The 22689-nt window shown below is 41.0% G+C and overlaps 1 protein-coding gene across 4 annotated transcripts; it reads left to right on the top strand.

The window, feature by feature from the left end:
- Nucleotides 1–946: 946 nt before the first annotated feature.
- ZNF507 (zinc finger protein 507) lies at nucleotides 947–21950 on the top strand. 4 transcript variants are annotated; one of them, XM_059481276.1, is made up of 7 exons: nucleotides 947–974; nucleotides 3606–5737; nucleotides 7357–7462; nucleotides 12283–12397; nucleotides 14646–14750; nucleotides 17698–17832; nucleotides 17960–21950. In XM_059481276.1, exons 2-7 carry the CDS (start codon nucleotides 3611–3613, stop codon nucleotides 18321–18323), a joined length of 2952 nt encoding a protein of 983 aa, XP_059337259.1. In that variant the 5' UTR covers nucleotides 947–974; nucleotides 3606–3610; the 3' UTR covers nucleotides 18324–21950. The 4 variants fall into 4 exon arrangements, with proteins under 4 accessions (XP_059337259.1, XP_059337258.1, XP_059337257.1 ...); XM_059481275.1 differs by lacking the exon at nucleotides 947–974 and adding an exon at nucleotides 1620–1858; XM_059481274.1 differs by lacking the exon at nucleotides 947–974 and adding an exon at nucleotides 1757–1858 and having other exon boundaries at nucleotides 3585–5737.
- The last annotated feature ends 739 nt before the right edge of the window (nucleotides 21951–22689 follow it).

Here is a 22689-nt window from a genome sequence, read left to right as displayed (position 1 = left end):
ATTTTACTTGCCATTACCCAGCCAGTTTTGAAGTCACTTTTGAAGCTCACCATTCCCCAACTTTTCAGTCTGTATGAAATATCTCACATGTACCATTGCTGGTACTTAGCTGCCAAGGTAGCCCCGACAAGCAGTGTTTATGTAAATCTCTCCATTTCTGCCCACTTCAAACTGCTAAACCTTCTTGACACCTTTATACCCAAAACCTGGAGGTTGTGGAGTTTTTAACTACAGGTGTTTACCATCGAAAACCGTGCTGGGAGAAAAACACCTTTTGTGAGATTCTCCGGGTTTTGGAGCGTGTGGCGCCGCCAGCGTGGCCCTGGTTGTGGGCATGTGGAGGGCGCTGGGCTGGAGCGGCCGGAGCCGTCCCGAGAGCTGCGGGGAGCGCCCGGAGCCCGAGAGAGCCCCAGGGAGCGCCCGGAGCCCGAGAGAGCCCCAGGGAGCGCCTGGAGCCCGAGAGAGCCCCAGGGAACGCCTGGAGCCCGACTGAGCCCTCAGGGAGCGCCCGAAGCCCGACTGAGCCTCAGGGAGCGCCCGGAGCCCTCAGGGAGCGCCCGGAGCCCGACTGAGCCCTCAGGGAGAGCCCGGAGCCCGACTGAGCCCTCAGGGAGCACCCGCAGCCCGAGCGAGCCTCAGCGGCACCGGCCAGCCCGGGGCTCGGGGACAGCAGGGCTGCGACCCTGCCCCGCCGGGACGGGACACACCGTCCTGGCTCACACTGCTGCCCGTGCACGGTGACACGGTCATATTCACACACACTGCTGCCCGTGCACGGTGACACGGTCATATTCACACACACTGTCCTGTCCCCTGTCCCGAGTCCCCCGGCTCTGTCCCTGTCCCACCCCGTCTCCATGGTAACGGGAGGCGGCGCTGACGCGGCGGCAGCGCCCCCCGCCGGTCACCTGACACGGGCCCGCGGGTCACGTGACAGAGGCTCCATCGTCGCCATCTTGAAGCGGCGGCCGCAGGTGAGGCTCCCGGGGCTTTCTCCGTTAGTGCCGGCGAGCGGTGGCGCGGCCCGGCCCGGGGCCCGCGGGCGGCAGCGGCGGTGGTGGGAGGGCAGCGGCGGGTGGCCGGGCGCAAGGCAGGGCGCCAGGCGTGGCGGCGGCGGGCCGGCCCCGGGGCGCCGCGCCGCAGCCCATGTGCAGAGCCGCGGGCGGCAGCGGCTCCCGGCGGAGCTTTCCCGGGCCCGGGGCTGCCTCCGTTCCCTCCTCTCCCGTCCCCTCCTTCCTTCACCCCTGCTGGCTGCCCCGGCGGACCGGCTCCTCGCTGCTCTGGGCCTCTGGGTCGCCGCTGCCCCGCGGCCGGAGCGCTGGCGGAGCGGCGCCTGCGGGCTCGGAGCGGGGCGGGCAGCGCGGCTCGGCCGTCCCGGGGAGGGTGGCGGCCGGCCGGGGACATTCCCTGCCCTCGGGGCCGCGATACCATCGCACCGCGCTCTGCCAGACGGGTTGGGCGAAGCGCGCTCGGCTCTTCCTGCCCTGGAGGCGTTCGCCCTGCTCGGCCCAGGGGTTGGGCTGGGCTGGAATGGGCAGCTCGCAGGCGTTTGCTCGGGGCTGCATCTTCCCTCCCGTCCTCTGGCATCCCCAGACATGGCTGTGTAATTACCGTGTGGGTGCTTGGACAGCGCCCTCGGGCACGTGTGACTCTTGGGGCTGGTGCTGTGCAGGGACAGGAGCTGGACTCGCTGATCCTTGTGGGTCCCTTCTAACTTTGTGATAATTTGTGTACAGCTCTTACCATCCCTCCAAAAACGGAAGTCTGCAACAGTAACAATCAAACTCTAAGCAAAGAGTGACATAACACGCATGTATCTGGGAACAGGGATCAGCTCCAGGCATCCCAGATAATACAGGTGAAAGTCCTCTCTCTGTTTGACTTTTTGATATAGCAACAGTACACGGCAGCATATTTCCTTTATGATCTTCTGTTAGTGATTTTTCACCTTAGTTGTTATGCTGCTTCCAGGTAGAGAAAATATTTGCCTATTTAGCATTACTTAAAAAGTTTTAAAATACCAAGGGTAATTTAAGGTAGCATCAATTTTCCTTAACTCATTTTCAATTTGAAAATATTTCGAGTAGACATTACTGCTTTGAGCATTCATTAAATCTGTGTTCAGGGGAAAAAGCAGGTTTGTTCACTTCTCACAATGGTTTCAAAACATGTTACAGGCAGTTTGAAACAAACACCAAAGTGTTTTCATAGAACTGAATTAGGGTTTTCAAATAATAGCTTTCAACTTGAAGTATTTAACATGAGGTGCAGATGATACTAAAAAATTAACATTGCTTATACTGATGATTACCTGAACTGTAAGCTGAATGGCAGATGAAGGTAATTTATTTAGTTCTGCCCAGAGATTTTCTGTAATAGGAAAGGGGCATCACAGACCCTTCTCTGTGCAATTTAATGCTCTACACTAAATCCACAAGTAGAAATTAGTGGATTTCATGGGTTTTTAGGACCAGTTCTGGAAATTCTTTTTTAGCCTCTGTATCTTTCTTGCAAAAAAAAACCAATCCATATGAATTTACTTGGCATAATTTTTCAAGGATGACTGATAAATATCCCTCATCTCTTTATGTTCTCTGTTTTATATGTAGTATATAAGAACTTTGTATAAAATATATGTGTGTGTGTATTTATAAGCACTTGAATAGGGTATTTCTAGACATTTTTAGAGAAGTAAATTTGAATGTAAGACCTTTTGTCCAGCTCCTTCACCCCTCACCCCACAGCTCTGCCCACATCACAAAGTATGTTTTCATGTACATTTTTGTATATTGGCTTCTAATTTGACCTCAAACACTGCACATTATTGCCTGTGGTTTATGGTTTGATATTTTTAAAGGAGGGGTAATTGGAAATAGTAACTGCCTGTAGCTTTCCCTCAAAACAGAAAAGAAGTGCTCTTTATAACTTCAGTACCATTTGATTTTCCCTGCAATTAAGAAATTGTTGCTGCAATTAGTAAGTTTTCTAGAAAATGACATTTATAATGAGAAGTATGATTTGACATTTGAATGATCTTTAAAATAGTCATAGTGAAATGACTAATGCAAGTAAATGGCAGAATTACCTTCTTTAACATTTCAAGGAAAAAAACTGCTTATTTTTGTAAATTATATTGCTGCAAATTGTCATTTGCTTTAGGAGCATTGATGCATCAAAGTACATTAGGAATATATTTTCATATTCTACTGTGCTTTTAAACATCAATATACCAGTTACTGTCAATTGATATTTTAATGTTTAGCATTCAAATGTGTAGTGCTTGTAAGGAAAAAGAGAATAGCTGTAACACTGTTCTTCAGCTTACACTTGAAAATACTTGTCCTACCCATGTACAACTTGGAGGCAGCCTGTTGGAGGCTCTTTTGGAATTATTCTCTGCAGCTGCATTGAAAAGCATCACTAAATGTCCCCAATATCTTTGGCTACTTCTGTAGCCATTCTGAAAATTTTGATTAGTTTAGTGGAATTGGGCTTCCCTGTTTGGTAGAGAGAGCAATGTAAATAGCACTGGGCTGTGTTTTCATTATTGTGCAGGTATAAATCTTTATTTTTGTAACCCCCAGGTATTTTTGTAACCCTCGTAGGTATTATGGAAGAAGGAAGCAGCATTGCAGTATTGATGCCAAATATTGGGGAGCAGGAGGCTGTGCTGATTTCTGAAACAGTCATTGGCCCAACACTGCAGAGCAGCGAAGAGCAGAGAAAATGTAAAACCGACCCCCTGATCCACGTGATCCAGAAGCTGAGCAAAATAGTTGAAAGTGAGAAGTCACAAAGGTGCCTTTTAATAGGGAAGAAACGTTCCCATGCCGACGCCTCTGTGCAGTCCTTGGACACAGCTGAGCTCTGTGAAATCCCAGCTAAAACCATCGAGCTCTCTGTGATTGCTACTAAAAAGACTGAAGAGTTACAAGCAGATTATATTGTGACTGAATGTCTTCCACCAAGCAAAAAAAAGGTGACATGCTATCAGTGTGGTCTCTGTAATTTTCTGTCACCTTCGCTTTTAACTCTGCAAGAACATATAAAACAACATGGGCAGAAAAATGAAGTGATATTAATGTGCTCAGAATGTCATTTTGCCTCCAAAAGCCAAGAAGAACTTGAATCCCACTTCCAAAATCACCACGAGAACGGTGGTATAAACAGCATCCAGACAAAAGTGCAGCAGTGTGTCAATGTCACCAGCTCATTTCTGCAAGGACCAGTGGAAGGAAATGTCAAATCAGGGACTGATCAGACAGGAAATGTGGAATGTAAGGATGCAGCTCAGTCTGCTCCTGTGCCTGAAATGGGCAGGAGGAAGTGGTACACCTACGAGCAGTATGGCATGTACAGGTGTTTAATCTGCAGGTACACCTGCGGGCAGCAGAGGATGTTGAAAACACACGCTTGGAAACACGCGGGGGAGGTTGATTGCTCCTACCCCATCTTTGAGGAAGAAAATGAAAACACCAGCTTGTCAGAGACAGTTGTAACTCATACACCTCAGAGTGTGGATACAGTTGTCCTCTCTTTGGAAAACAGTGAACTTGATATCCATAGTGAGCCTTCTCTTCAGCTTCAGATTTGCAATTCTGAGCAGCTGTCGTGTAAATCGCCCATAGGAACAAATGTAAAAGAGGAAGAGATATTAAGTGAGTCTATGGTGCATTCTCCTACTACAGAGGTTGTAGAGGAGACTGTATCAGATACAGAACCAGACAATATGATAACTGACAGCCTGCTTTCATCAGCACAGAAAATCATCAGTTGTAGTCCAAATAAAAAGGGTCACGTTAATGTTATAGTAGAGCGTTTGCCAAGTGCTGAAGAAAGTGTTTTACAAAAGCCATTCTTAATGAACACTGACATTGAAACAGAAAAAAAATTTATCTCAGAGGAGTCGTCTGTTACCTGTGAAGAACCTGCTGAAGTTTATCATTCAGATGCGATTCAGGAAGTAATAATAGAGTGGAATAACACTGAGAAGAAAGATAACGAATTAAGCGCTAATAAAAATGTAACAGCTGACGAAAATGTGCCTCCTGCACGAAGGAGGACAAATTCAGAATCTTTGAGACTGCACTCCTTAGCAGCAGAAGCTCTTGTTACAATGCCAATCAGAGCTGCAGAACTGACACGGTCCAGCCTCAGGGCTCTGACTGGAGAAGATGCTGTGGATGCAGGTGCAGGCCAGGGAGGAGCTGATGGCCCATGCGTGGCTCATTCCAAAGTGGTGTCCTCACTTAAGGATCCTTCAGAGGAGTTCAGTGGCTTAAACCAAAGTGAATGTGCAATAGTTGAGATAAAGAAAGACAGAGCAGAGTTGTCAGAAGCACCAATTAAAATGGGCATCAGCATGTCACTGCTCACCGTCATTGAAAAGCTGAAGGAGAGGACAGACCAGAACGCCTCCGACGACGACATCCTGAAGGAGCTGCAGGACAACGCGCAGTGCCAGGGCGGGGGGGCGGCGGCGGGGGCGGGGAGCAGCCTGGTGGAGTTCATCCCCAGCGCCGAGCGGCCGTACCGCTGCCGCCTGTGCCACTACAGCAGCGGCAACAAGGGCTACATCAAGCAGCACCTGCGCGTGCACCGCCAGCGCCAGCCCTACCAGTGCCCCATCTGCGAGCACATCGCCGGCGACAGCAAGGGCCTGGAGAGCCACATGATCAACCACTGCAAGGCCCGCATGTACCAGTGCAAGCAGTGCGACGAGTCCTTCCACTACAAGGTACAGCCTCTCTGCAATCCCTAAATACCCTCTTTCACTGCTTTCTCAATAACTGGTGATCCTTAATGCAACCTTTCTGGAGTTTGGGGTGTCCCCAGCAGGCTGCGCGGGGTCCAGATAGTGCAGTCCTGTTCAGGACAGACCAAGCTCCCAAGCAGTTCTTAGCCACAGGCAACCTCAGCAAGCTTAAGTGATATCAGCTCTTTAGTGATGATCAGCTCACTGTGATTTCAGCTCTTCAGCTTGCTAGGTGCTAGGCAGGCGCACCAGGGAGAGAGAGGAGAAGTCTGTGTGGGGTTCCACAGGAGCATCTTTATTGATTCTTCTGTGGAGGTTCCCAGTGACAGCTCTTCTGCCTGAGCTGGGCAAAAGCAGCTCTTTATATGAGGTACAGAAATTGTCCAGTAGCAAGGACAGTTTAAAGGAAAGTGACCTATAGATTACAGAGAGATAAGCAGGGGTCCAAAGGCAGAAGAGGGGCTCCTAGCCCATTCACCATGACTTGGCATTTCCCATCTTAGGCTTCTGACCACCAGGGAGCCCTTGCAGGCTCAGGGCCTGCTCCAATCCCTCTTTCTAACTTATCTCAGTCTGACATCCTGGCTTTGTTGTAATTACCAGTAGGGATTATTGCCAGCAGCACGTGCTGAATGTACAGTTCAACTGTAATTATTCTGCTTTATCCACTCAACCTTGCTTCTTCCTCACATAACTTTTTTCCTGACATCTGTATTACGGACATAATAATACTGTGTTGTTTTTCTGCCCACACATAGCAACTGCAGGAAGAAATGGAAACATCAAAGAACTTAATAGCTGAAATTTTAAAAGAATGCTCAAACATGCCTTCCTCTTGTGATTGTGGCACTTGGGGTTAACATTGAAGCAGAATTTTTTTTATTTTTTCTGTTTTGTTGCTCTGGATGTTCTGTAGAACTTAGATTTGAAAGATTACAACCAGAGCAGAATAATACATTTCTGCCCTTTTTCTAACTGCTATTTTAAGCATTAGTGAGTGAGTTCCTATGCACTCAGCTCAGTAGTCAGGAATACAGAACAGATTGCATCAGTACCCAGCTGTACAGCTGGACCTCTTGGAAGCACTGGTCATGCAAATTTTCCCATATTTATTGTCATTTAGTCCTAGTTTGAAAAAATACACAGGTAGGGTAGCAAAAGGCTCTCTTTTCTCCTCCTCAAGCAAGTAGAAACAGGACTGGTGTATTCTTAAGTCAGTCAGTAATATGAAAATTGAGGTAATTTTCACACAAGCCTCTAATCTCATACTGCTTTTGGGAGTACAGTAATTTTGGAGGAAGAACTGTGGCCACTTGTCTGTGGCAATGGGGAAAGAAGGAAATCTATTTTCTAAATAAACACAAATCATAGAATCCTCTCAATCACTCTCACCAGTCCTTTATATTACTAATCCATGATATTTAGTTGTTTGTAGTAAAATTACCTAAGGGATAATCTGTATATACATTAACATGCATTTCAGACCAGTTGTCATCAAAGCTTGAGTAACAATGTCACAGATGATTGCAATATCCCAAGTCTGTGTGTTTGTCACTGTATGTTTGTGGTATATTTTTTAACCTTAGGAACTGTTTTTTCAGAGCCAGCTGCGAAACCATGAAAGAGAACAACACAGTCTTCCTGATCTCTTCTCCACAGCCACAGCTAACAAACTCATAGTTTCCAATGAAGCAGATGATAGAGAAGGTACTGTTTATATTTACCCTTGAAATTACAAAAACTTACTCATAACATTACTTGTTTGCTGTATTTGTGTAACTGGTTTTAAGATCTCTTGTGCTGAAATGCTTCCATGCCTGTTCATAACCTTAAATGTGTGTTCTTTCCAGAGGGCAGAATTTACCATAGTCAGTCTTGAGGTGGCATTTATTGTTAGCTGATATATTTTTAGCTCCAGTAATTAAACCTTTCTTGTGACAAACAACTCATATGCAATATTATTCTGGATTTTTAAGAGGAAAATCTTTTTTTCCTTCAGTATTTTCCAAATGACCTAAACAAAAGAAAGGCTTTTTTTTTAATTCACCATGGTAATGTAGTTTACTGTCAGCATATGCATACAATGCCATCCCTTCTGAGTTCAGAAATTTCTGTTGATTATGGTAATGTCCAAAATGAGTCATTTATTTTAGCCCTAGTGAGGCAAATGTAAGACATTGTAAATATGCAACCTGTATCTGTAAGAGTTGCCTGGGTAACAGTAGGTATGCATTTTCATAGAGACATAGAATGGTTTGGGCTGGAAGGGACTTTAAAGCTCCTCTCTTTCCAAGCCCTGCCATGGGCAGGGACAGCTCCCACTAGACCTGGTTGCTTAGAGCCTCATGTTTGTTTAATTGTATATCTGCTTCTAATTTAATAGGGTTTGTTTGCAAAACAGAAACAGAAACCAAAGAACAAAACAAAAACAAGCCAAACAAACCCTTGATGCATTAAGGTAATCAAATAGGGGAAAAAAAATAACCAAATTCTGAAGTTCAGGAGAAAATGTGGCCTTAAAATCCCTTGTGTGTCCTGGAAAGCCACTGTCTATCAAAAATCCCTTGTGTGTCCTGGAAAGCCACTGTCTGTCACTGCAGTGTGAATGCATCCTCTTCTCTGGTGAGTTACAGCTACTGAAAATATTTACAGCATTTTTATTTTGAAGGCAACACTGTAATTATTAGCATTTTGTAATTTTAGAGCATTATGGATACTAGTAATTAGATAGTCTCTGAACAACTGTGAGATGAAGTAGTCCCATTTTGTGCACAAAGCTCTTTTCTGTCCTATCTGTGCTCTCTTGTTTGTTTAGACAGCAAAATGTGCACTCTAATAGTACTTAGGTTGCTGTGGTAATTTCTGGGTTCTACCCTTTCCTCTACAGCTGCTCAGTGAGTGCAAAAGTTGTTGAAATGGATGCAATTTCTTGTGAAAAAAGGCTCTGACCAGCAGGAGCCAGGGTGGATGGGCAATGGTTTGCCCAAAACAACCTGGTACGTGTCAGACCAGAATGATTTCCCAACTTTGCCTTCTGCTCTCTCAGCTCACACTGCCTCCTTTTCTGGCTTTCAGTGTATGAGTTAAAATTAATTACCTTTTCATCCTCAGGTAGAGTGACCCTTCCCAGCTCCTTTTTGCTCTCATCAATGCAGAAGGCATTTAAATTCAGGAAATTGATCTGTAGTGCTCAGTCCATCCCAGGACCTAAGCCTGAGAGAGCCATTGAGAGCCAGGGGGAGACAGGGAAATGGCCAGGGAGGCTCTGCTGGGAGTGGGAACATTTCCCATTTCATACTGGGGGATTTCTGCAAAAGCAGTAGCAGAAGTGTTTCATGACAGTGATAGGAAATAAAACATTGTTCCTTTAGTAAGGTACAAATATCTGCAAGCACAGCTTGGGCTGTTACTTGTGGCAGTGTTTTGTGTGCTGTAAACCAGTGTTCCTAAAGATGTCCTGATACAGGAATAACTACCTTACAATGCCTGAAACCTGTCAGGTTTGGAGAAGTACTGGACTTTTTGAGCTCAACTCCTGGTAATGTGCAAATCAATAGTCCTATCTGCTTTGGAAATTAGTATGTGTAATGAGGTTATTTTACAGTTTATATCCTGATTTTGTACTTTAGCTTCCATGAAAGGGAAGCCCCTGTTCAAGAAATCTGCCTGCTTTCAATTAATTTAGAAATGTTTTATAAATATTTTTTTCTTATTATTACCTTATACAAGTGTTCCAGCTAAGCACTTTAATTGTTTACCCCACATGAAATTTAGTAATGTGGCTTGAATGAAAACAGTTCTCCTTTTAAACTTTTATTAACTCATACTGTGGAATGCTTAAATTATTTCAGAACCAATTTATAATCAAATTGCAGCACCACTGCAGTACAGCAATCTCTTGTCAAACAGATGTCATCCCTATAAAGCCACACAAAACAAAGAAGTTTATGGCACAGCATCTGTTGATGTGAAAGATGCCTGAGCTGGAACAGTTTCATTTCTTGTTTATGAAATGGTTGGTCCTAAAAGTCTCTTTATTCATCACGGTTGTACAATAAATTAAAAGGAGCATTATGACACTGGGTATGATCAGACTGTAAATGTCTAATAATGAAGTAATAGGGTAATAAGCAGCATTAGAGGAGCACCTGTTACTGCTGCTGCAGCAAAGATCTGGCATTTCCATATTCACTTGTAGGAGACCTGATATTCTCCATCCAGAAAGCAAAACAGCCCCCAAACCCACAAGAAATAAGCCAGTTGAGGGATGAGGGACACAAATGCTATTTTGTAACAGCAAGAGAGTATGTGATGTATTATAATTTATGTGCATTTTCTGGAAGGAATAAATATAAAGTAGTGATTGGTATAAATAATTGCTCCTAAGTGTGTGCTGCTGGGTGTGAGCATCTTAGAACTATGCTGTGGCAAATATGTTTGCATAATGCTTTAAAAATCTCATTAGATACTGTTGGTTTTAAACTGCCTGCCCACTGAAGTACCAGATTTGTAACAGAAAATACATTTGGAAGCAGTTCATTCTAAAGCTGCAGAATTTAAGATGGAAAACCCCTTCAAGCAGAGCACAGCCCCTGCTCTCCCATGGATCTGCAGCCCAGTGAGTGTCCTTGATCCATTGAGGTCTTCTACATGAATGTGTTTTCAAAAAGAATAATACAGAAATATAAATTCCAAAGTCTTCAAGTAAATAATTAGGATTGTTCTGATAATTTTTACATTAAATGAAAAACAAATCTAATAAATTTTGAGCATTTTGTAGGAAAAATTCCAGTATATTTTGCTTTAAGGTTGACTTGCAAAGAGTGCCTGCTGTGTATTACTTCCATATTTTTTCTTATAAGAGTGCTAAAGAGTGAGAACTGTGTCATGTTTTAAAATTAAATATAGGAAATGTATTTGTGGTTATCTTGGTACACACAGAAATATCCCAATTTTATTTCCCTATCTTTGCATTCAGACTGCTATTTTATTTTATATGATATACTATATATTCTTCACAATAACCCTCTGGGGTTATCAGCCTTACCTAATTACTTTGCATCTTGAACCAAAAGTGCTAAATTTTGAAGTGAAAGTTTAATTAGTTGCAATTTTTCCTTATATTGAAGCTGTATGAGTGTATTCATCAGAATAATATATCTAGAACCCTTTTTGGCATAATTCAGTGCCTGCCTGTGGGAACAGAAATGTTTCTTTAAAAGAGTTTTACCATCATGACTCTTAATTGTTTTGATAATGAGAAAATTCAGCCTAAAAAATAAGTACATGAGGTACAGCAGGATAGGCTGGAATGGGAAAATTACCTGCATGAAAAATGCCATCCCTCTTCCCAAATGTTAATCTCTTAACCCAAATTCAGTGAGGGAACAGGGCTGTTAAAGTGTTCACACTTATGTCTCAAAAATGTCCCAACTGTGCACTGGTGGGCACACATTTCCCTGTGTAAGGAGTCATTAGCCTTTGTCTCTGCAGCCATTAATTTTTCAAGTCTTTTTCATTCTGGAAGGAAAAAATTACTTTTGTTACAATTGCTTTTTAGTAATTTGGAGAAGTTCCAAATTATTTATTAAGACATCTGGTCAATATCTATTTTTTTTATCATCTCATATCTTTCAGAAAGTGTGAGTTGTATGTTGGATGATAAAGAGGATTTAGAGGCTTTGGGAGGTCTTTTGCTTTTCTTTTCTGTGTTTGCCAGTTTGAAACTCATCTGTCACAGACATCTTTTCATAAAAATCCTTTCTTTAGGATTTTCCCTTCTGGGAAGCTGAGGCCCCAGAAAAAGAATGTAAACAATGGTTATCTGCTGCTGTGGAATGCAACAGGTGCACCTGTGATTGGCCCATCTTGGATGTTTACAATTAATGGCCAATCAAGGACTGAGCTCTCTGAGTCAGAGAGAGCTCCTTTGTTATTCATTCTTTTCTGTTCTTAGCTTAGCCAGCCTTCTGAGAACTTTCCTTCTATTTCCTTTTAGTATAGTCATAATGTAATATTGATATCATAAAATAATAAATCAAGCCTTCTGATCATGGAATCAACATTCTCATCTCTATCATCCTGAAAACCCTTGTGACCACGATCACACTCATCCATTCTCAGTCCCAGTCTTTTCCTTTGATTTGATGCATTCTGCAAATGCATTCTGAAGCTGCTGAGTTCAGCAGTCCCCACATATTATCACCTTTTGCTGTAACACAGGACTTCACCCAACTGCAGGGAGAGGGAAAATGTCCACATTGAGAAAAATAATGTTTTCCTAAAATTTGAATAATTCCTGTAAATGGCAGAACAGAATGGTAAAATGAACCATACCTTTATTACCTCGGTGTGTGCTGTCTTATTTAATACTTTAAAAGTATTAAATATTTCTTTATCGACATTCAAAACTGTTACTTTAAAATGTAAATTCCTGTTTCATAATTCAATTGTGATGAAGTTATAATCTGAGAGTTCCTTACAAGGCTGAGTGCAGCTCTCTAAAGTAATGGCTTTTGCTCCAACAGGAAGCAAGTGTTCCTCCCAGAAGCTGTTCAGGTGTGATGTGTGTGACTACACGAGCACCACGTACGTGGGAGTGCGCAACCACCGCCGCATCCACAGCTCGGACAAGCCGTACAGGTGAGTGCCAGCCTCAGCCTGCCAGGGCACTGCTGCCCTGCCCTGGCAAAGGAGCTGCAGTTACACTGTTGTACTGCAAATTACTGAGGGAGACACACTTGCTGCCTCACTCAAACTATGTAATTAAGATTTGCTAATTTTTCCAGAGTGCATCTTTTGCTGTGGCAGTCTTCTGCCTGTTTTCAGTTTGAAGCATTCACATGTGGAGAGGAAGATAATTCTGTTATAATACTGAACTTTGGCCAACAGTAATAATATATTTCTCAAAACCCTTGCACACCTAACTTAATTTTGGGTTTGCTTTATTGCAAAATGTTCTCTATTGTCATATTACTGCTTTATACATCAGCTGCTACAGAGTGTGGGGAAATCCTGCCCTTGTCACCAAGTGCCTCATCTTTATCACTGGTTTCTAACAATAGTAACATACTCACTTAGGATCATATTTTATAATTTTTCTACCAGGGTATCATATGGATTTATATGGGAACTTGGGTACCTAAAATCACATGTAATACTACTGCTGAGGTCCCCAGCAAAAAAATAAATCCTGCATTTTCCTATTGGTTGCTGTATAAATTTCCCCAGATTCAATCTGTGCTTATACAGTGTGGATCTCTGTCCCTCTCTAGTGGCTAGAAAGTAGATCTGAGTCAATAGATTTTTTGAGCTGATCTTTATGTAAACTCCTGTCTTTAGTGTAAATTCTGGGAACTCAACACCTTGAAAGGCTGAGCCAAGCCAGGAACTTTCTCTTTTAGATGAACAAACCCTTAAGATGTGTTGTATTTTGATTTGTGCATTATAATGATATCCTATAACACCAGCAAAAATTCACAAGATGTTTACTCAGACAGCAAGTGTGGAATACAAATAGATTGTTTTCTCCTCAGAACCTTCACTATTACCATTATTTATTACTTAGTGGGGTTGGAGCAGCAGATACTGTAGAGTGTCTTGTACGTGGTAGTTATCAAATTGGTGTTAGCAGCCTGTTTTGATTTAGGAACCCTTGGAAATTTTCCACTGGTGATACAGACTGCTGCATACTAAATACAAATCAACCCATCTGCCTTGCTTCTCTTATAATTTTTTCATAAACCCCTTAGACAAATCTGAAAACCTGGCAGGATACTTGAGCCACATCTGAACACCATAATGATCCAGTATTTATGGTATTTCTCCTTCTGAAACATGAATTCCTCAAGCCTTCCATAGTGTCAAACAGCAACCTACTGCATTTCTGCCTTTTTGAGAGCTGTAAACATACTTTAGATTTGTTTGACAAAACTTCCTGGAAACTAAGGTGCTGAGCCTTAAAGGATATGTTTCTGTAGATTTGATATGTTCTGGATTTTAATACTGCACAATTAAATCCTTTCAAAAATATAGTGAGTATTCTCAGGCTAAGTATGCAGCAGTCTCAAACTGTTTCACATTATAGAACAGACTTTCTAACTGGACATTTTACCATTTGAAAAAAAAAAAAAAGAAGGACCTAAAGTTCAAACAAATACATAAGAATTTTAGCTGAGCTTGATGGTTTCTGTTTTAATATGGTAGATACAGGAAGGTTGTGTGGCAGTACATTGATATTTATGAATAAGGAATTCGTGTAATACTTTGGGATCTAAATCCATGGATCTGAGTTTAGATCCAGACTGTTCTATGTATTGGTTTTATACAAAGTATAAAAGTAAAGAAGAAGTAAAAAGAAAAAAATTGAATGGCATGATGTGATATGCTTAGGGCACTTAAATTTGAATATGTTGATCTTGTCACTGACTTCTTTTTCAGCAATAAAGCCCTGAAACTTGGTGTTTTATTACTGGTTTGGCTTTTACAATGTCCTGAGAACATTGCTGGTGCATTAAGTAGGGCACACACTCTCCCCTCCAGCTCTGAGGGTCACATTATGCCTTTGGAAGGACTGCACCCAGCCACCTGCACCCTCACCTCCCTTGCTCTTAGTGCTGCTTACCCACATCAGGAGAGGGGCTCGAGGGAGATTTCAGGAAGAAGCACAATCTCTAAGCCTGGTGATGCCTGCTGAAAGGTGCAGGCTGTTTTGGGCTGCAGAAGATTCTCACTGCCCAACAGTGATTAATGTCATACCTTGGAGTTCTGCAAATATGGTTAGTCCTCAGCTGCAGCCTTTCCAGGCACCTTTGCAGTCTGGGAGCTGCTGGGGTTGGGAGCAGTGCCAGCAGGGAATGGTCAGAGCAGTCACTTGTTGTTGTCTCTTCAGATGTCGCGTGTGTGACTTCGCCACCACAAATATGAATAGCTTCAAGTGCCACATGAGGCAGCACCCCCAGGAGCATCAGGCAGTGCAGCTTTTGGAGCAGTTCAAGTATGTAATGGGGCTCTTAAAGCAGTGTTCAGATCCTGTTCCCTTCCCTCCTAGAGTCATTCTTCGGTCCACAGAGTTGTTTGGGGTTTTTTGATGGATTTGCCATGGCATTCCCAGGCTGATTAAACATGTCCATGACTTCCCTCTGGGACCTGTTCAGCTTTTGCTTTCCAGAATGTGGTGGTTGCACACACACTGCCTATTGCAAGTAGTTTCTGGGCCGTGTTAATTACCTGGAGTTGTTTAGGAGACTGTATGAGCCAAAACCATACCATGGCACCTCTAACATTTAACATTATAGATAGGTAAATTCCAGCATCCAGGAACATTCCCTGGCTTTCTTTAGTATCCCAGTCTAGGCACAGCCTTTGCATGTACATGTCAGTTGGAATCCAGGCTGGCATCACCTAGTTAAGATTTATTATGAATAGCCATTAAGGGATGAGTGTCCCTTATAGTCTGTCCATAGATATGGGTAATTTATACATATGTGAGAAAGTTGGTACAAATGTGTGTAATTGTCTACTACTAATTTGTAACAAAAGATAGAAGTTGGGAAGGGAAAGGAAAGAAAATTGGGAATATTCTGAATATTTCTCAGTGGAAGATTTTAAGGGCAATATGAAAAGTCTAAATAAAGCACACTCATATAGATGTTTCTTCTCAAGAAAAGCTGCTTCTACAATTTAAATATACTTCCACTTCATTTTTCTCAAATGTTCCTAGAAGCATTAAGTTGTATTTGCTCAGCTGTCATACTCCCACAGTATTGCTCCTGGTAATACCAGGGATTACTGGAAACCTCCACACTTTGGTCCCTGATCCCCAAGGAATTAGTCTAACCAAAACTGCAAGAGAATTGTTTCCTCAGTGTATCAATGCAGAATACTCCTGAACAGTGAAGTTTAATAATTCAGCATTAATCAAGCAGTAGGGCAGATCATGCTATGGAACTGAAAGGCTTCTACTACTAAACTCAGTGGTGAATAATTTTGTTTCTTTGAGAAAGTTGCATATACTGTAAGTATGTGATCATTAACTGTAGTGCAGCATACTAAAAGCTGTTGGATTTCTGTGTCTGATTTGAACTGTATGCTAAAATAGTCAACAGTATTTGGTTCAAAAGATACTGTTCTCAGCAAAGTAAATTGTATTAGTAAATCACCTGAGTAAATTAGTGAGCTTCAAAAAATGAGAGCATTTAAAAGGGACTAAAAATGGACACTGGGCTGTGGCTTCATTGATTGTGTTCCCAAATCACTGACCAAGCAGTGTTAGTGGCACAGAAAATCAAATGTATGGTGAGACTAGTGGCACATTAAATGAAATTAAGATTATTTGTTGATCTTTGGGTTTTACAAAAAAATATTTTGGCCTAATTTTATCTATAAATTAACTATAAGGTCTGCCTTTTATCTAATGATGTATTTTGTAACAGCCTCATTAGAGATATCAGGATTCCCAATCTGAGAATAGACTCACCTATCTTTGAAAGCATCCATTTTCTTTGTGAGGCACCAAATTAGAAGGAAAAGAGACAAATAGGATCCTAGGGAAGAGTGAGCTAGAAGGACACACCTGTTGTTCCCCAGCAGGACAGAATTACCTTGCTCCACAAGCAAGGTAATGTGCTGTGCTTTCACCTCATTTGGGAGAATTCTGCTGTTCTCTGCAATCTTCTGCTGAGCAGAGGTTGTTTTCTGTGTATGATTATTTGCAGGCCATTTAAGGACTATACTGTCATTAAGAAAAGTCATAAAGCCTTACTGAATTGTAGTGTATAATGTGGTTTTATGTAGGCCTTCTTGTGTTTTCCAGGTTACATTTCTGAAAGGGTCTTCAAAACTACAAAAACTGACTTGCATTGGGGTAATTTTAAGACTCATCATAGTAACACACTGGGATCACATTGCTTGAGCAGAGCTGCATTCCTGGTTATAATTTATTAGCACAAGGTCACCTTCAATTGATTCTGATCTTTTCCATGGGATTTGGGGAACTGAAGCCTTCCCAAGTAGCAGGTAGCTGAGGAAAAGAGCTTTTTTATCCAAAAGACAAAAAGACAGATCCTGCTCTGAAGTGATGTCATGCAGTATCACTCATCTCCTTCATGCTGAGGTGACTAATTTGTCATCTTAAAAAGCACATCAAGAACCTCCTCTGATGTATATTTGTGCATGAAAAGGGTTATACAGGATTTGATCAGCCTTGGGTTATTTCTGTCCATAAATATACACTGCATCTCCCTGTCAATAGGATTTATTCTTCAGGGTTTTGTTCTTTACTGCATAAGATGATGTTTTACAGAGAAATAGAAAATTTAGTCTTGTGGTACCAGAGCTGATGGAGAAAATGATCACGTGTGTGAATCCTGATCTGTGAATCTGTTCAGAATCTGGCACTGCCCTCAGCAGCCTGCTGATCCTGCCTGAGGGGCTGGATTGGACTGTGCACCCTCAAGAGGTTCCTTCCAACTTCAGGAACTCTGTGATCCATAATAAACTAATACCTGCTGTACCAGGAAAGACTTACTTCGTTCAATTGACATAATTAGTGCTAATTACACAGTTCCTGCTTGGTTCAGAGCAGGGGCAGAGAGAGCTCACCACCTCCCTGCCAGATGCCCTGTTTCTGCACTCAGCAGCGGTACTGCATTTCTGCAGTGTTTGAACAGTTTTGTCAGGCCAAACAGATAAGATTTCAATTCAGTTCTTTAGGAAATTTAAAAAAAAAAATTAGAATGTTCTCAGATCCTAAAAATAGTCTTATATTTCAGGATGAAACTTGGCAAACTAACATGACCCAGTTATGAAACTGAAAATGGGACCAAGAACATGGTTCACATGGATCTCTCTGCTTACTCATCCTTGTGGAAGAACTAAACCATTACTAAACTAATAAAATTGACTTTGAAATGTTTCTCTTTTCCTTCTCCATTTTTCCCCAGATGTTCTCTCTGTGGATATGTATGTAGCCATCCTCCATCCCTGAAGTCCCACATGTGGAAACATGCAAGTGACCAAAATTACAACTATGAACAAGTGAACAAAGCTATTAATGATGCAATTTCACAAAGCAGTAGGTATGTCTGATTTACTGTCACACCAATAATCTTTAAAAAAACCCAACCCTGATCCAAAATAAAGTTCCTATCTAAAAGGAACAGCTGTATATTGTAATATTTGTTTTGGTTTTTATTATTATTTCAGGTTTCAAGGACAACTCACTGACAAGACCTTGTTAGAAGGCACAGATGAAAGTACAGTACCTATACTAGGAAGTTCAGACAACCTGGTGTCTTTTACAGAGTCCATTAACCAGACTACAAATGAAACTTCAGGTTCTGATGAAAATGAAAAACCTACCTTGATGAATACCTCATGCAGTTTAGAAAAGAACTCCACTCTACCCCATCTTGGCACAGAATACTGTGTGCTTCTCTTCTGCTGCTGCATTTGTGGTTTTGAGTCTACCAACAAAGAAAATCTGCTGGATCATATGAAAGAACATGAGGGTGAAATCATAAACATCATTCTAAACAAGGACCACAGCACGACTCAGAATACAAACTAGGTGAAGCAGTAAGTTCAGAGAGGATTTCCTAGAGTGAATATTTTCTTTTTTTGCTAATTTTTGCCTGAGAAACTTGCTAAAGAGAAGAATTGCAAGCAAAACTTGATTTCCCATCCTGAGTTCTTGTTTCAGTAGGAGTACAGTGTTTGAACCAGGGACTGATGAATCATTTAGGAGATAAATACAAGGTGTGGAGAATAGAAGGATCCATTTTAACCTGTTACTTCTTTATATGGTGCCAAGAATGTAGGATTGTTGGTTTGTTTCATTTCCTGTCAGATACTAGTCAGTAATAATGCATTAGCACAGTAGTTTAAAACCCAAAGGTGTGAAAGCTTTGAATCACTTGAAAAGCTTTTTTCTTCCTCCCTCTTTGTTGTTTTCCATGTAATTCAGCAAAGAAGGTTTTTACCCTCTTTTTTGAAAGCTGATCTGGCAGCAGATCAGATAGAACTGTTACAGAGTGATCTGGTGAACCCCCCTGCCTGGGAGGTGGGGAGAGGGGAGGTGGCCAGGGCATGTGTGTGTTGTGTTCACACACAAGAGTTCCATTTTCCCCAGTCTATTTTTAAGGCTTTACAAACTCCCAAGTCATTTTCCAACAAATACTGCCATCCTTTCCATTGATTTACAGCAGCAGGAGGTGAAGGGCCTAGAAACATTCTGTTAATAACTATTTGTTTGATTGGATCCTAAGTACAAAACTCCTATCTTTTCAACTCATGGTATGTAACAGATTATTTTTATAACAATAACCTGTTGTTTTTTCTTGACACCATGAAGCTTATAAAAAAAGAAAAGCTTATAATGTCACTTTCCATTTTTGGTGATTGTTTTGCAGTATGGATGAGCAATGTTTTTGATGAGAACATGATATTAACAATAATTGCCACAAAGTGATGTAGATGAAATCTATGTAGATTCCAAAAGATGTAGGTGAGCACAAATTGGGATTTTCAGAAACGCCTACATGCTTTGGCATTCTTTGAAATGCCACTGGCTGGCCAAATTTCCCACTTGTCTGTCAGAGCTGCAACTGTGGAAATAATGAGCTGAACGATAATCTTCCTGTAGAAAATCATATTTAAAAAAAGAAATGGCAAACAATTTCTTAAGCCAAAACTGTATCCAGTCGCTTACTGAATAAATTTTACTAGTGCCTATAGTATGGATTGATAAAGGGAATTAGGGATTACTTTGTTGTCTAAGAAAACATAGAAATCTCACCCTTTCAAAACCTTCAGCTTCTAAAATTAGTGTGGAGTTTTTTTTGGTTTGTTATTTTTACAGTTCCAGCAGTTGGCAGTAGAAGATACTCATCTGTATATCAATGTGGAATAATATTACACTGGCTAGTTTCCTGGCAACTTTGTTGAGGTTATTGATTAATCTGGCTACTTAATTTCTTTGAAAGATTCATTAAGTGTAGTATCCCTTCCAAAGAAGCCCTTTGGCAGCCAGATTTACACTTCCTAGTTCAGGCATGTATTCCTGCTTCTAATGAATGGCAGATGCACAGCAGCTTGCCTGCTGCTGACATGGGCATGCAGTAACCTGATCTTTGGTAGCTCAGTATTTATAAAGTTCCTTACTCTTAGGAAAACAGTGGTTTCTTCCTTTATTTACACCCTTGAAGCAGCAGCAATCAGCTGCAGCTGTAAATGTGAGAGGCTGGCACATGGAGTGTCTGTATTGTGCTAGCACTGCCTGGAAGTGGCAACCAGGAAAATAAAACAGTAACAGAAGTCACAGCTTCATGAAGCAGCACAAAATGCAGAGGCCAGGGTAAAAGCACTAAGACTTCAAGTGTATTTGATACTTGTTTTCAAGAAATTTCCTCAATTTGACTTCTTCCTTTAGGTTAAATAAGTATTATTTTGTTTATGAATTAGATAGCAGAACATACACATTTGACTTGAAGAATTAGTGTGGATATAAGGTCAAAGCATTTTTGTGTTGAATTTTTGAGATACTTTAAATAATATTTGAAGTTAATTATACATTATTTTCAGTTAATAGTTATTTTTCATATTCCTGCAGTTGGATTTTACATTTGAAAAACACATTATTTATTTACATGATCCCAAATTCCAGAGGAGATAATGAACTTTAAATGGGGTATTCATATTGTCTTACTGACACTGCTATTATACCTTGAGTATAGAATTAATGTGAAAATACTACATCATCTGGATTATATCTCAGCTTTCTCACTCAGAAGTCCCATTTGTTTGAAAAATTAAAGGACAGTGAGATCCCTACTAATGCTGAACTACCAGTCAGTATTCACAGAAACAATATTTACCACACTGTTATTTTTGTGTAATTCTCTTAGAGTTGCTCAGCTAGTGAAAGATAAAAAAGGAAAAACTTGCATTCATAAGCTAAAAAGGAGATGGCAATGAACCAAAATTTCAGGAGGCAATAACCTGGAATGCAGAAGAGCAGCCGTGGTGTGTGGAAGGCACACGAGCAGCGTTGTGTGCAGTGCCCCAGGAGTCAGTGCCACACATCCCTCAGCAGGATGTGCCTGCTCACAGTTGTTCTTTGCCATCTCATTGCTCTTTTTGACCATGTGTTCCTGTAAAGCAGAAAGCTACTTGCCTCTATAAACCATTATCAGTCCTGACAAATGCCAACAAAGAATTCTTTCCCATATGCACAGAGATTTACTTTTTTTAGCTGTCTCCATGCTGCTTGCAATTAATTACCCACTCACAATTCAGGGACTTTGTCAGAAGTCCTGCATGTGAAATAATTATAGGCTTGGTTTTTCTGAAAGCAAATTGTTTCTCAGGTTATCTGCTTTCAAAAGTGTATGGCTGCCTGGTTGCATGTTTTGTAAGGGGTTTTAAGCACATTTCAGAGTCACTGACGCTGCAAATTTTCCCTTTCTTTAAGCTTTTAAACTATTTTTGTCTCTTCAGAGACAAAATCAGCTATTCACGTGCTGTTTGTTCAAATTAGATTTTAGTCTGTGATACAAACTGTACCTTGCAGCTTTGTTTGCAATGCCTGTACTTCCACTAAAGAGCAAACTTCATTCACATTTGGCTGTACTGAAAAATGGGTGCATATTTCATCTTCCTGATTTATGCTTGACCTGGAAGAATAGAGTGGGATTGAGTCAGAGTTCTTGTATTTTCCTCTTTCATAAGCACTTATTTAATCATTTGAAGAAATGTACAGTTGGTGCTCAAAGTAACATTTGTTAAGATATATTTAATAGAAATTTACATTTGCATTTGATATTCATGGACATGGGTACATGTATTTTTTTAAGAAAAGGTATTGTAACACTATGGCACTGCTTTTATAGCCAAAGTATAAAAAAATTTAGAAAACTGACATGTAAAGACTGCAGTTAATTCTGATACTGTATCTTATTAAATAGGATGAGTTTTGTTTTATAAAGTTATCCAGCACATTAAGCTGCATGCCTTAAGCTCTCTCTAGGATTGTGTTCCTGATAGGCAACTCTTTGGAAGGATGAAGCAAAGTCTGTAGTACCACTTTAACTACCTTCTGGAATACTGTACAATGGTAGAATAATTTATTTTGCTTTACAGGAGTTTGTCACGTATTGACTTTAATATTGTATTTTGGTAATAAACTTTTTTTGTTAAACTCTTTAGTCACTTTTATTTGGCCTCTATGAAATATGAATATAGAAAATCCAAACACTGAACCAGTGTTTAGAGAGAGGGAAATCTGTTGAGACAAAAAGTATTTGAAATACTTTACTGCCATTTCTTACTGTCGTATGAAATTATTAGTATTAGATGTTATTACTAGTTTAAGTACTGCTAATATAAGTTTTATCAAAGTAACTGTAATGAAGAAATATGAAACTATTAAGTCAAAATATTTGTAAGCCTGCATGCAGTTAGGGTGGCACCATGCTGAAGAACTGCAAATTCAAAATTCATAATGAAACTAGTAGGAATTTTTCCCCTAATTTAAATAAGAGTGAAAGCCTTAATCAGCTTTTTTTCAGGTGATTGACTTCTGCTTTTCCATCACATAAGCTAAAACATATCTTGAAACCTATTTTTAAATATACAGCATATTTCTTGGCCTTGCTGGAGCTTCTCTTCCCATCTTTTTCAGGAAAAAATAAAGTCAGATGGTGTTGCTGGGGAGAAAAGAGTGTGGCCAGGATACCCACCGCCGGTATCAGTTACATAAACAAGCAATCTTTTTCCATTTTCTCATTATTATTATTAAGGCCCTGGACCAAATATGTTGAAATAAAGGCTGGAACTACAAATGGCTTCAGATGCAACACTGCAGAATGCTGTGTTACGCAGCTTTTTCACATTTTCTCTAATGCAAAACCTGGGGGAAAAGCTTTTTGTAGTAGGAT

This window comes from Ammospiza nelsoni, chromosome 13 (assembly GCF_027579445.1).
Source record: "Ammospiza nelsoni isolate bAmmNel1 chromosome 13, bAmmNel1.pri, whole genome shotgun sequence".
Taxonomy (NCBI): domain Eukaryota; kingdom Metazoa; phylum Chordata; class Aves; order Passeriformes; family Passerellidae; genus Ammospiza; species Ammospiza nelsoni.
This window is presented reverse-complemented; position numbering and strand designations above follow the sequence as displayed.